The 15,586-nt window shown below is 39.2% G+C and overlaps 1 protein-coding gene across 1 annotated transcript; it reads left to right on the forward strand.

Annotated features, from left to right (window-relative positions):
* The first annotated feature begins 5,601 nt into the window (after positions 1-5,601).
* On the forward strand, positions 5,602-5,883 carry LOC108593961 (large ribosomal subunit protein eL37-like). The gene has a single exon (XM_035265440.2). It carries the CDS (start codon positions 5,602-5,604, stop codon positions 5,881-5,883), a length of 282 nt encoding a protein of 93 aa, XP_035121331.1.
* Positions 5,884-15,586: the final 9,703 nt, after the last annotated feature.

A 15,586-nucleotide genomic window follows, 5' to 3' on the forward strand; every position in this document is an offset into this window, starting at 1 on the left:
CACCCCAGTACCTCCTTATAAAGATCTGAGTTGCCAAATGTAGTTCTCTCCTGACTTTAAGTCCCTGACAGTTCAGAGATCCTAGGGTCAGAAGACCAGGGGTCTGAGCAAAAGCTTCTCTGATTCAAAGGACTCATGACCCCCAAGGCAAGATTCTGCAATTGAAGATTTTCCAAAGGCTCAATGTCCTAATATTCTATTACGCTAAAACCATTCTTAAAGTAGAAGATTCTAAAGTTCTCAGATTTGAGGTCTATGGTTTGAGATTGTAAAGTTTTAAAATTTAGAAACAAAGATTCCAAGGGGAAGAATGTAAAAATCTAAAATTTCATGATTTTATGTATTTTAGATTTTTGGAGATGAACATGCTAAAATCTTTAGAATCTAAGTTTCTATTATTTGAAATTCTTAAAATTTTAAGTCTGAAGTTCTAACAATCTGGAATCTTTAGCTCTATGATGTTATACCTATTCACTGGTGGTACCTGAACAAATAAATCAACTCTCCAGCTCATCTGCCAGGAAGTGCTTGGCAACTTCCAAGATGATAGTCAGGGGCAAACCTAAATGAAGGTCATAGCTGCCAAATGGTTCAGTCACTTCCTGGTAAGGCCAGATCATTTATGATGGTGAATCTTTTCTCCACCTGTAACATCTTCACTGTGCTGCTGGAGTGGATACTTATTACTTTTCTATGTGCCCAGTAGCTCTTCTTTTTAGAAACTGCAACTCCCCCCACTCCGTGTTACTCCAGTGGGGCTGGTGACCACACAGCACCATGTTCTCCCCCTCAAGGATGAGCATGTGACCCAGTTTAACTAGAAAATTCCCATGTCCTAAACACAGCAATTCTTCCACAAATGAGCCAAGGGAGTTTTCAAGCAACACTACATGCAATGAGAGAGAGGGTATTGTGCACTCTTACCACTTGGGATCAGGAGCTGTAAGGATGGAGTAAGCATGGAGAGTCAGGATTTGCTGCTGGCCAATTCCTCATCCAGTGAAAAGAGTTATTCATTAGTAACAGCAGCAAAGTGCGTAGGGCCCACTAAACTTTTAGGAGCCCAGGAAAATGTTTTAATTTATTTTAAGTCAGAAGAAAAGGAATACAATCTAGCCTGGATTGTATTCAACTTTATACCCATGCAATTGTAAAAATGTATTTTTTTTTTTTTTTTTTTAGTTTTACTCTGCCACCTGGCTGGAGTACAGTGGTGCGATCTTGGCACACTGCAACCTCTGCCTCCTGGGTTCACATGATTCTCCTGCCTCAGCCTCCCGAGTAGCTGGGACTACAGGCAGGTGCCACCACACCCAGCTAATTTTTGTATTTTTAGTAGAGACGGGGTTTCACCATGTTGGCCAGGATGGTCTTGATCTCTTGACCTAATGATCCACCCGCCTCAGACTCCCAAAGTGCTGGGATTACAGGTGTAAGCTGCCGCACCTGGCCAAAAATATAATTTTTAACATGGTTGTATGGAGGAAGAAAACCAAAAAGCAAATGTACTAAGGGCCCATGAAAGTTATAATGTGACTCTGGAAAGGACTTATCTGAAAATGAAACCAATATGGGGAAAACATCTTTGAGAGATGGAGCAAGAACAGAATGATCAGTTGAATCCTTGGGTCAGCCACATTAGAAGCCAAACTATCCCCTTGGACATCCCAGTTAAGTGAACAAATGAATTTTCTGTTTACTCAAACTGGTGTGTTGGACATTGTCATTCTCTTGGCTGCCCAGAAGCTTCCTGTGTTTGAGGAGTTTCCCACCTTCTCCTCCCACTGAAGAAGCCTTTACTTCCTTTCCAGCCTCCCTTGCAAGTAGAGCTCAGACATATGACCCAGATCTCTAGCCCCATAGAGATTTTGTGAGATTCCTAATATCCTTTAATAAAATCATTTGTTGATTAAGCCAGCCAGAGTTGTTTTCTGCTATTTGAAAATGCTGAGTGGTACAGCTAGTCTGAGCTGGACACTAAAATTGTTTTGACTAATACACAGCAGAGCCCTCCTCTACCCAACCCTTTTTTCAGGGTTCAGAGCCAATCAGTTGTAGTATCTTCCCAACAGCCCATCTGCTTTGTCCCTGGACAAAGGTTAGGTCAGGGTGAGTCCTACCCAGGTCAGGATCACAGGAACCAGAATAGCTGTAGAGCACAGCTTGAAAAGTGAGTGTGATGTCAAGACTCCTTAATGCGTCTGTCCCTTTTCTCCCAGACTCCAGACTCTTCTTTACTCAGGACTTTCCTTCTGACATCATCTTTAGGAGGAGGGGTGCAAAGAAAAATTATTTTGCTTGTTTATTTCTCCCACCCAAAAGCACCATAGACATTCTCCCATGGGAAAGTGTAAGAAAGGTGTCTCCAAGACTGCCTACATTGATGGACCTGGGGGTGAAATCAGAATCAGCTGCAAGGACAAAGCTGCTAGGACAAGCAGCTGATGGAGAAAAGCTCAGGAGGAGGAAATGGCACCCAAGAGCAATGTGGAGGGAGAACAAGGAAGGGGCTCAGGAGACTCAGCACTATAATTTAATCTAAGTGCCTGTAAAGTGGCCTCTCTGCCCCATGGCTACACAGCCAGCACCGTCTCCTCATTCGCCACCACCATCCTGTCTCAACCTATCTTGTACTCCTAACCTGATTCTTATATTCTGAAGATACCGACTCTTCATTTTCTTTCCCACTGATGGTCTTCTATTACCCTACAAATCTGATGCTTCAGATCTGTATCAGTTGTCTTATTTGAGTATGGCCCCTACTTTGCTCTTGGTCTACTTGCTCATCTCAATTCTGCTTCATCTTCTGATTGTGCCTTTGTCCTCCCATCACCCTGCAAGGCCTGGAGCTGGAGACCAGGTGATATGGTTTGGATATTAGTCCATGTCCAAATCCCATGTTGAAATGTTTTCCCCAATATTGGAGGTGGGGGGCAAGGGGGTATTTGGGTATGGGGTGGATCCCTTATAGTGTGGTGCTATCATTACCATAGTGAATGAGTTCTCATGAGATCTGGTGGTTTAAATGTGTGTGGCACCTCTTACCTCCCTTGCTCCTGCTCCCACCATGTGCAATGCCTGCTCCCTCTTCACCTTCCACCATGATTGTAAGCTTCCTAAGACCTCCCCAGAAGCAAATGCCAGTGCCATGCTTCTTGTACAGACTGCATAACCATAATCCAATTAAACCTCTTCTCTCACAAATTACCCAGTCTCAGGTATTTCTTTATAGCAATGCAAGAACAGCCTAATACACCAGGTGTAAGTCATCTCGGTCCTTGGGACTCAGCACAGAGTCTGACACAGAACAGGGGCTAAATCTTGTGATTGAATGACTTGTATGGTGAATAGCTGGTCATAAGTGGATGTTGGTTGATTGATTTTACAAATGTACTCATTTAATAGAGATGTTTCTTGGATTAATTTACTGATGGCTTCCAGATTACAAAAAAAGAGAGAGGCTCTCCCTCTTCCCAATACCTAACTGGAGGGAAGATAAAAAAAATATAAAAGTATAATCAGTAAATTAATTAATAAACTGTTTATCAGAAGTTTATTTGGTGTCCTTGCAGTAGAAATACCAGTATATGCAATGGAAAGAGTATTCAAAGATAAACAGCAGGAAAGTTCCATGAAATAAAGAATTCTGCAGCACTCTAGGGCACCTATTCTTATTTCAAGAATAATTGGTGCAGGAAGATCAATGTCTGCACATACCTTGATTAAGTTATCAAACTTCAAGGATAAAGATAAAATATTACAAGCACTTAAGAAGGAAAACTCTTCTCCTCAGCATTATTCAATGTCACAACACTGTGGAACAATGTCTCTGAAGTCTTTCAAGCCCAAAGGCAAAAGGCAAATATTCCCAGGAACTCAGAAAGTACAGCACCTATGAGCTTTTCATTAAAAAACATAATACATAAAGAAATTCAGAAAACCAATGGTTAAGTCAAAATAAAGCATTATGGAATAGAGGAGCAGTGATAACCAAATGATTATGAACACTACACAATCCATTTAAATGTAGAATTAAGACTAAAGAACTTTGGGAATTATAACTGCACAGTAGAAATCAATGTTTTAAACCTTGACCAAATAAAATTAATGACATAACTAACATTTTTGAGGATCAAAAGAAAGTGAGAATAAGCATACGAAGTTAACAGAGTCATGCATCACTTAAAGTCAGAGATACTTTCTGAGAGATGTCATAGTGTGCTCACACAAACCGGGATGGCATAGCCTACTACACAGCTAGGCTATACGGCATAGCCGATTGCTCCTGGGCTACATACCTGTACAGCATGTTACTATACTGAATACTGTAGGCAATTATAACACAGTGGTAACTATTTGTCTGTCTATCTAAACATATCTAAAGAGAAAAGGTACAGTAAAAATATGGTATAAAAGATGAAAAGGATACATTTGTGTAGGGCACTTACCATGAATGGAGCCCGCAGGACTGGAAGTTGCTCTGGGTGAGTCAGTGGGTGAGTGGTGAGTGGATGTGAAGGCCTAGGACATTATGTACACTACTGTAGACTTTATAAATACTGTAGACTGGGCTACACTAAATTCGAGAAAAATATTTTCCTTTTCAATAATAAATTAACCTTAGCTTACTACAACTTTTTTACTTTATACACTTTTAAATGTTTAAAAGCTTTCTGACTCTTTTGTAATAACACTTGGCTTAAAACACAAACATACCATTCAGCTGAACAAAATTATTTTTATACCTTGTTGTATAATTTTTTTTCTGTTTAACAATATCTTTTTTACCTTTAAATTTTTTTGTTAAAAACTAAGACAGAAACCCACACATCAGCCTAGGTCTACATGGGATCAGGATCATCAGTATCACTGTTTTCTACCTCCACATCTTGTCCCACTGGAAGATCTTCAGGGGCCAATAACATGCGTTGAGCTGTCCTTCTCCTGGAATACCTCCCAAAGGACCTGCCTGAGAATGTTTTATAGTTAACTTCTAAGTAGAAGTACAGTCTAAAATAATGATAAAAAGCATAGAATAGCAAATACATAAACCAGTAACATAATCCTTTATTATTATCAAGTATTATATAATACGGATAATTGTATGTGCTATACTCTTATGTGACTGGCAGCACAGTAGCTTTGTTTATACCAGCATCACCACAAACACATGAATAATGTATTGCACCATGAGGGCTATGATGTCACTCGGTAATAAGAATTTTACAGGCTGGAAACCATCATTCTCAGCAAACTGACAGAAGAAAAGAAAACCAAACACTGCGTGTTCTCACTCATAAATGGGTGTTGAACAATAAGAACACATGGACACAGGGAGGGGAATATCACACACCGGGGCCTGTTGGAGGTTGATGGGGGTTGGGGAGGGATACCATGGGGTCGGGGGGATAGGAGAGGGAGATAGTATTAGGAGAAATACATAACATAGATGACAGGGGGATAGATGCAGCAAACCACCATGGCACGTGTATACCTATGTCACAATCCTGCATGACCTGCACATGTACCCCAGAACTTAAAGTATGATTTTAAAAAATTAAAAGATAAAAAAAGCTCTCTGGTGTCAGCTGCAGAAACAAGATGACGAAGAGAATGTCATCGTTTGGGAAGCATCGCAATAAGATGCACACATTGTGCCACTGCTGTGGCTCTAAGGCCTACCACCTTCAGGAGTTGACCTGTGGCAAATGTGGCTACCCTACCAAGCGCAAGAGAAAGTATAACTGGAGTGCCAAGGCTAAAAGACAAAATACCACCAGGACAGGTCCAATGAGGCACCTAAAAATTGTATACCATGGATTCTGTGAAGGAACAATACCTAAACCCAAGAGGACAGCTGTTGTAGCATCCAGTTCATCTTAAGAATTTCAATGATTAGTCATGCAATAAATGTTCTGGTTTTAAAAATAAAAAAAAAAAAAAGAATTTTACAGGCTGGGCACAGTGGCTCATGCCTATAATCCCAGCATTTTTGGAGACTGAGGCAGAAGGATCAATTGAGACCAGCTCAAGCAACATAGTGACATCTGGTCTCTACAAAATGTTTTAAAAATCAGCCAGGTATGGTGGCATGTGCCTGTGGTCCTAGCTACTTGAGAGGTTGAAGGGGGATTGCTTGAGCCTGGGAGGCTGAGGCTGTAGTGAGCTGTGATTTTCTACTGCACTCTAGTCTGAGCAACATAGTGAGATCCTATCTCAAAAATTTCTTTTCTAGGTCCATTATACTCTTATGGGATTATTGTATATGTGGTCTATCCTTGACAGAAGCATTATTCATGCATGACTGTTTCTTCTGAAGTTGAAATGAGAAATTAAAAAATAATGAGTCCAATCTCAGCATTTTTCATAATCTTTTTATTTCTTAATCCTTATGCTTCTTTAAGGCGTTAACATATCTTGAGCTGAAGATACATTTATCTGAAGTTCACTGGTTTCCTAAGTTTCACTTTAGTTCTTTTTTCTTCTGTTAAGTAAAATAAAAGATATTTAATAGATACAGACTTTCAGTTTGGGAAAATGTAAAAGTTCTGGAGATTGATAGTGGTAATGATTACACAACAATGTGAATATACTTAATGCCACTACATTGTGCAGTTAAAAATGATTAAAACAGTTCAAAAAATTATATATATATATATATATAGAGAGAGAGAGAGAGAGATTCATCACAATTTTTAAAAATTCCTGTTCTCTTAGGAAAGCCCTAATTGTGGTTGACCATATAAACAAGCACCAGAACAGGATTTCAAACTGGTTCTTATCAATTCTGCTATAAGTATGGTAGAGAGAGCTCCTAACAGACTTCCTCTCCTCTCCACCCTTCCCCACAGATAACAATTATAAACTCCAGGGGAAATTTTTTTTAAACAACTTAAATATTCTGGAGAGCAACCAAAAGCAGGCAGAGCCTAAAGAGATGTCAAAAACCTGAAAGAAGGAATAAGCACAAGATGATTTTCCTGATTTTACAGGCTACAGTTATAATTCCAAGCACAATGACCAACACTTTAATAGAAAATCTGTAGTTCCTCAAGCCACAAGAACCAGAAGACAGCGACAACAACCATTACTTCTGAAAAGTCAGGAGTAGGATGGGGTTCTCAAGAAAGGAAAGAAGATTGAGTTCTATCTATAAACTCTTCCCACATTCCCTGGATGACCCTGAACCACGAATGTCTGGGGAAAACTCAAAGCAGCATGCAGCTAAGTCTAAAAAAAACTTAATTGATATTTTAGTTACAACTGACTGCAAGCAAAACCAAACTTATAGTTTGAGTCCAATCTAGTAATTTGCTTTAAAAAAATCAGCGAAGTAACATCACTGAGAATGATGAAATCGAGAGTGCCAAGAGTTTGTCTCTCTATGATGCCACCTTGGAGTTGGCAAAAACTAACAGAATCAACCTTTTTTAAAACCCTGGATCCAATTAAGAAAAAAAAAAAAAAAAAGCCGTGCAACAACATGGAGTATTTTATGAAGAAAGAGGTGCTAAATTTTAGCATTTAAGGAAATCTCTTTCAAGAAACTGGCTGACCACTGAGATAACAGATGGAGAATTCAGTGACTACAACAAAGAATACAATCTTTGCCAAAAACAGTTTGAAAAAGTCACTAAAGAAACAGATTATGTAAGCATATGCTTCCCCAAGAGTCACTGCGGTTTCCTGCTTCAATAGTGCTTGGATGGAACCGGCACTCATCCCCCACCCTGGCCAGCTGCCCATAGCCAGTCCTCCGTCACCTCCTCACTGCGCCCTCCAACCTCACCACGGCCCCCACCACCGCTCCAGCACCGTGCAGCCACAGCCGCCGACACCGCCTCTCCTCAGCTGCCACCAAGATGACCGCATCCCCCTCGCAGGTGCGCCAGAACTACCACCAGGACTCAGAGGCTACCATCAACCGCCAGACCAACCTGGAGCTCTACACCTCTTACGTCTACCTGTCTATGTCTTACTACTTTAATCTTGATGATGTGGCTTTGAAGAACTTTGCCAAATACTTTCTTCACCAGTCTCATGAGGAGAGGGAACATGAAAAGAAACTGATGAAGATGCAGAATCAACAAGGTGGCCAAATCTTCCTTCAGGGTATCAGGAAACCAGACCATGATGACTGGGAGAGCGGACTGAATGTGATAGAGTGTGCATTATCTTTGGAAAAAAATGTGAATCAGTCACTACTGGAACTGCACTGACAAAAATGACCCCCATTTGTGTGACTTCATTGAGACACATTACCTGAATGAGCAGGTGAAATCCATCAAAGAACTGGATGACCACATGACCAACATGCACAAGATGGGAGCACCAGAATCTGGCTTGGCAGAATATCTCTTTGACAAGCACACCCTGGGAGACAGTGATAATGAAAGCTAAGCCTTAAGCTAATTTCCCCATTGCCACGGGGTGACTTCCCTGGTCACCAAGGCAATGCATGAATGTTGAGGTTTCCTTTACCTTTTCTATAAGTTGTACCAAAACATCCACTTAAGTTTTTTGATTTGTACCATTCCTTCAAATAAAGAAATTTGGTACCAAAATAAATAAATGAAGAAGATTATGGCAGCATATAACAAACAATAGCAGCAAATGTTGGAAAGAGTGAGGAGAATCTGATTTCCAGAGTTACCACATTAGAATACTCAAAATGTCCTGTTTTTAACAAAAAATTTAGAAGGCATAAAAAAACATGAAAATATGGCCCATTTATAGAAACATAAATTAATTAACAAAAACTATCCTGGAGGTAGCCCAAAACTCTAGACAAAGAGTTTAAATCACTTGTCTTAAGTATGTTCAAAAAAATTAAAGGAAACTATGAACAAAGAACTAAATAAAACTAGATGTCTCAATAAGTAAAGAATATCAATAAAGAAATAAAAATTATAAAAAAGAGCTAAGTAGAAATTATGGAGTTAAAAAGCATAACTGAAATGAAAAATTCACTACATGGATTCAACAGCAGATTTGAATAGGCAGTACAAAGAATCAGTAAATTTGAAGATAGGTCAATTGAGATTACCCAACTGGAGGATCAGAAAGAAAAAAGGATGAAGCAAAATAAGCAGAGCCATCAGATAGCATAACAACATATGCATTAGGAGAGTACCAGAAGGAGAGGAGAGAAAGGTACAAAGTGAATATTTGAGGAAATAATGGCCAAACATTTCCCAAATTTGCAGAAAGACATCAATCTACACATCCAAGAAGCTAAACAAACCCCAAGTAGGAGAAAATCAAAGATATTCATACCAAGATACATTATAATTCAATTGTCAAAAGACAGAATCTTCAAAGCAGGAAGAGAGACCTGACTAGGAAGACTTACACCTGATTTCTTATCAGAAACCACAGAGATCAGAGGGCAATTAAATGACATATTTAAAGCAATAAAAGAAAAAAAAGGTCTGTCAACAGATAATGCTATATGTGGCACAATGATTCTTCAAAATGAAATCAAAATTAAAACATTCTCAGATAACAGAGATTGAAGGAGCTCATCACTAGCAGACCTTCCCTATAAGAAACACTAAGGAAAGTTCTTTAGGTTAAAATGAAAGGACACTAAACAATAAATTGATGCCATATAAAGAAATAAAGATAAGATCTCTGGTAAAGGTAACTATATAGATAAATATAAAAATCCAGTATTATTGTATGCTTGATTTATATATCGCTTCTTTTTTTCTATATGATTTAAAAGACAAATGAACAGAAGAAAAATTATTAATCTATGCTAACAGGAACACAATTTATAAAGATATAATTTGTGACAATAACATAGAGGAGAAGATATAATTTGTGACAATAACATAGAGGAGAAGACAATAACATAGAGGAGAAGACAGAATTATGAATTTAGAATGTTAATTGTAATTCTCAGGGTAGCCATTAAGAAAATATCTTTAAGATATTCAGAAAAAAAATGAGGAGGAAATCAAAATGGCACACTACAAGAAAATCAGCTAAACACAAAAGAAAGCACTAGTGAAGGAACTAAGGAACAAAAAAAGATATGACAGAAGAAACAAATAGCAAAATGGCAGAAACAAGTCCTTCTTTATCAGTAATTTCTTTAAAGGTAAATGGATTATGCTCTCCAGTTAAAAAGCAGAGATTAGAGGAATGTATTTTTTTAAAGTATTACCCAACTATATACTATCTATAAGAGACTTACTTTTGATCCAAAGACAAATACATTGAATGTGAAAGTATATCAAAATAAATCTCATGTGGGGAAAGATGCCAGATAGGAGGCAGGACTAGCTTGCAGCTCCTACTTGCATGGACACAGCAGCATGTGGAGACTCACATTGTAAACTTTTGCTCCAAGAACTACCACAGAAACATACCAGGAAAGCCAAGAGAAGCTACAGATCCTCTGAAGGAACTAGATCATCATTGCAGGCATTCCTGAGATGCCAAAAAGCTATGAGTCTGCTTGCTTTCTCAACAGGAAGGCTCATGGTCTGGGGCAAGTTATCAGCAGGTCACTGGCTGCCTGGAAATAGACTTGGTGTTGTTGCGGTGGCACAGCGGGAGTAAGACTGGCATTTAGCACTGCAGGCTGCATGGGAGCAGGGTGAGGCCTGTAAGTGACTGCCAGCTTTCTCCCACTTCCCTGGTGACCTGTATGACTTAGCAGAGGCAGCCATAATCCCATTAGGAATATAACTCCATTGGACTGGGAGCCACATCCCCATACAACACAGGATCCACAGCAAGTCCCACCCAATGAGAATCTGAGCTCAGACACACCTACCCCTGCTTCCACCTGGTAGTCTTCCTCTACCTGCCCTGCTAGCTGAAGACAAAAGTTATAATCTCTTGGGAGCTCTGTGGCCCTGCCCACTGCCTAAGAAACCAGAATTCTTAACCAGGTCCCTAGGCAAGTTTGCATCCTGCCTATAAAACTACAGCTGGTCCACTTTTGTAAGTGCCACCTCCTGACTGGAAGCCAACCAACACAAAACCAGTGCAGTAAACAAAAATACAACCAAGGATCCTCACAGAGTCCACTTCACTCTCCTGCTACCTCCACCAGGGCAGGTGCTGGTAGCCACAGCTCTAAGACCTGAAGATAGAGCACATCGCAGGACTCTTTGTAGACACTCCCCTGGACTAGCCCAGAGCCTGGTAGTTCCACTAGGTAGCTAAGACTCAGAAGAGCAAAAACAGTCACTACAGTTCAGCTCTCAGTAAGCCCCATTCCTAGGGGAAGGGGGAGAGCACCACATCAGGGGAGCACCTGGTGGGACAAAATAATCTGAACAGCAGCGCTTGAATCCCAAATCTTCCCTCTGACATAGTCTACCCAAATGAGAAAAAATCAGAAAAATAATTCTGGTAATATGACAAAGCAAGTTTCTTTAACACCCCCAAAAGATCATACCAGCTTACCAGTGTGAACCCAGAAAATCTGAGATAGGACTCAATTTAGGAAGTTTATTTTGGCTTGAGGACACACCTGTGACACAGCCTCAGGAAGTCCTGATGACATGTGCCCAAGGTGGTTGGGGCACAGCTTAGTTTTATACATTTTAGGGAGACATGAGACATCAATCTATGTAAGAAGTACATTGGTTTGGTCTGAAAAGGCAGGACACTTGAAACAAAGGTAGGAAGACTCAAAGTGGGGAGGGGGTTTCCAGGTCACAGATAGATGAGAGGAACAGTTGCATGCTTTTGAGTTTCTAATCAGACTCTTCAAAGGAGGCAATCAGATGTGCATTTATGACAGTGAGCAGAGGGGTGATTTTGAATAGAATGGGAGGTAGTTTGGCCCCAAGCAGTTCCCAGCTTGATTTTTCCCTTTAGCTTAGTGATTTAGGAGCCCCAAGATTTATTTTTCTTTCACACCAGCAATGGATCCAAACCAAGATGAAATCTCTAAATTGCCAGAAAAAGAATTCAGAAGGTCGATTATTAAACTAATCAAGGAGGTACCAGAGTAAAATGAAGTCCAACGTAAAGAAATCAAAAACATGACATGGGATATGAAATGAAAATTCTTCAGTGAAATAGATGGCATAAATAAAAAACAATCACAACTTCTGGAAATCAAGAACACACTTAGAGAAATGTAAAATGCACTGGAAAGTCTCTGCAATAGGATTAAACAAGCTGAAGAAAGAACTTCAGTGCTCAAAGACAAGGCTTTTGAATTAACCCAATCCATCAAAGACGAAGAAAAAAGAATTTAAAAGAACGAACAAAGCCTCCAAGGAGTTTGGGACTGTGTTAAACATCCAAACCTAAGAATAATTGGTGTTTTCAAGGAAGAAGGTATATCTAAAAGTTTAGAAAACATATTTGAGGCAATAATTGAGGAAAATTTCTCCAGCCTTACTAGAGATCAGGACACCCAAATACAAGAAGCTCAAAGAACACCTGGGAAATTCATCACAAAAAGATCATTGCCTAGGCACATAGTTATCAGGTTATCTAAAGTCAAGACAAAGCAAAGAATCTTAAGAGCTATGAGGCAATAGCATCAAGTAACGCATAAAGGAAAACCTATCAGATTAACAGCAGATTTCTCAGCAGAAACTCTACAAGCTAGAAGGGAAGTCCTACCTTTAGCCTCCTTAAACAGAAGAAGTATCAGCAAAGAATTTTGTATCCACTGAAACTAAGCTTCCTAAATGAAGGAAAGATACAGTCTTTTCCAGACAAACAAATGCTGAGAGAATTCACCACTACCAAGCCAGCACTACAAGAACTGCTAAGAGGAACTCTAAATATCGAAACAATTCCATGAAATACACCAAAACAAAACCTCCTTAAAGCATAAATCTCATAGGACCTATATACAATAACACAATGAAAACAAATGAAGGTATTCAGGCAAAAAAGAGCATCATGAATAGAATAGTATCTCAAATCTCAACATTAACATTGAATGTAAATGGCCTAAATGCCCCACTTAAAAGATGCAGAATGGCAGAATGGATAAGAATTCACCAACCAAGTTTCTGCTGTCTTCAAGAGACTCACCTAACACATAAGGACTCACATAAACTTAAGGTAAAGAAGTGGAAAAAGATACTCCATGCAAATGGACACTAAAAGCGAGCAGGAGTAGCTATTCTCATATCAGACAAAAGAAATCTTAAAACAACAACAGTTGAAAAAGACAAAGAGGGACACCGTTTAATGATAAAAGGACTAGTCAAGCAGGAAAATATCACAATTCTAAATATATATGCACCTAATACTGGAGCTCTCAAATTTATAAAACACTTACTACCTGACCTAAGCAATGAGATAGACAGCAACACGATTATAGTGGGGGACTTTAATATTCCACTGGCAGCACTAGACAGGTCATCAAGATAGAAAGTCAAGAAAAAATCAATGGATTTATACTATATTCTATGACAAAAGGACTTAACAGATATTTATAGAACATTCTACTCAACAACTGCAGAATATACATTCTATTCATTAGCACATGGCACATTCTCCAACATAGACCATATGATAGGACACAAAACAGGTCTCAGTAAATTTAAGAAAACTGAAATTATATCAAGTACTCTCTCAGATCATGGTGGAATAAAATCTGAAATCAACTCCAAAAGGAACCCTCAAAACCACGCAAATGTGTGGTTAAATAAATAACCTGCTCTGAAATGATAATTGGGTCAACAATGAAATCAAGATGGAAATTTTAAAATTCTTTGAACTGAACGATAACAGTGATGTCACCAGTGCTGAGTGTCCAGGTTCTTGGCATCTTGAACAAAGAATTGGACAAAACATACAAACAAAGCAAGGAAGGGATGAAGGGATTTATTGAAAATGAAAGTGCACTCCACAGTGTGGGAGCAGGCCCAAGCATAGGAGCTCAAAGGCCCTGTTACAGAATATTTGGGAGTTTAAATACCCCCTAGAGGATTCCATTGGTTATCTTGGGTATACCTATGTAAATGGAAAGAATGAATAAAGTTACAGAGTCATTTACAGCATACATTCTATGGAGAGGATATTTCTGTCATACCTGAAGTATGAATTAGCTTTGCATTCCCTGCCTCCAGACCCTATTTTCCTGCTTCGGCAACATAACATATCAAATCCTCTAGAATACAGCAAAAGCAGTGTTAAGAGAAAAGTTCATAGCATTAAATGCCTACATCAAAAAGTCTGAAAGAGTACAAATGAACTATCTAAGGTCACATCTCATGTAACTGGAGAAACGAGAACAACCCAACCCCATGTGGTGGTGCATGGCTGTAGTCCCAGCTACTTGGGAGGCTGAGGCAGAAGAACTGCTTGAGCCCAGGAGTTCAAGGCTGCAGTGAGCTATGACTTTGCCACTGCATTCCAACCTGAGTGACAGAACAAGATATTGCAGAGAGAGAGAGAGAGAGAGAGAGAGAGAGAGAAGTACTGGCATTAATATAAATGTATAGGTCAATGGAATAGAATTAAGCCTCCAAAAAATAAACCCATGCATCTATGGTCAATTGATTTTTGACAAGAGTGCCAAGACCATTAAATGAAGAAATAATAGTCTCTTCAAAATATGGTGTTGGAACAACTGAATAATTACATGCAAAAAAATGAATTCGGTTTTCTACCTTATACTGTATAAAAAAATTAACTCCAAATGGATCAAAGACCTAGTATAAGGGCTAAAACCATAAAACCCTTAGAAGAAAACATAGAGGTACATTTTCATAACCTTGAATTTGGTAATGATTTCTTAGATATGACACAAAAAGCACAAACAACAAAAGAAAAATAAATAAATTGGATGTCATCAAAATTTTAAAATGTTATACTCCAAAAGACACTATTAAGAAAGAAAAAGACAACCCATAAAATGGGAAAAAATATTTGCAATTTGTCTACCTGATAGGTTACTAGTATCTGTAATACAAGAAAAATTTCTACCACTCAACAACAAAAACAAACAACTTAATTTTGTTTTTATTTCACTTTAGGTTTTGGGGTACATGTGCAGAACATGGAAGATAGTTGCATAGGTACACACATGGCAGTGTGTTCTGCTGCCTTCCTCCCCTTCGCCCACATTTGGCATTTCTCCCCAGGCTATCCCTCCCCAGCTCCCCCCACCACTGTCCCTCCCCTATTCCCCCCAATAGACCCCAGTATGCAGTACTCCCTTCCCTGTTTCCATGTGTTCTCATTTTTCATCACCCGCCTATGAGTGAGAATATGCAGCATTTCATTTTCTGTTCTTGTGTCAGTTTGCTGAGAATGATGTTCTCCAGATTCATCCATGTCCCTACAAATGACACGAACTCATCATTTCTGATTGCTGCATAATATTCCATGGTGTAGATGTGCCACATTTTCCCAGTCCAGTCTATCTTCGATGGGCATTTGGGTTGGTTCCAGGTCTTTGCTATTGTAAACATTGCTGCAATAAACATTTGTGTGCATGTGTCCTTGTAGTAGAACGATTTATAGTCCTTTGGATATATACCCAGTAATGGGATTGCTGGGTCAAATGGAATTTCTATTTCTAAGGCCTTGAGGAATCGCCACACTGTCTTCCACAATGGTTGAACTAATTTACACTCCCACCAACAGT

The sequence above is a fragment of the Callithrix jacchus genome, chromosome 10, assembly GCF_049354715.1.
Source record: "Callithrix jacchus isolate 240 chromosome 10, calJac240_pri, whole genome shotgun sequence".
Lineage (NCBI taxonomy): Eukaryota > Metazoa > Chordata > Mammalia > Primates > Cebidae > Callithrix > Callithrix jacchus.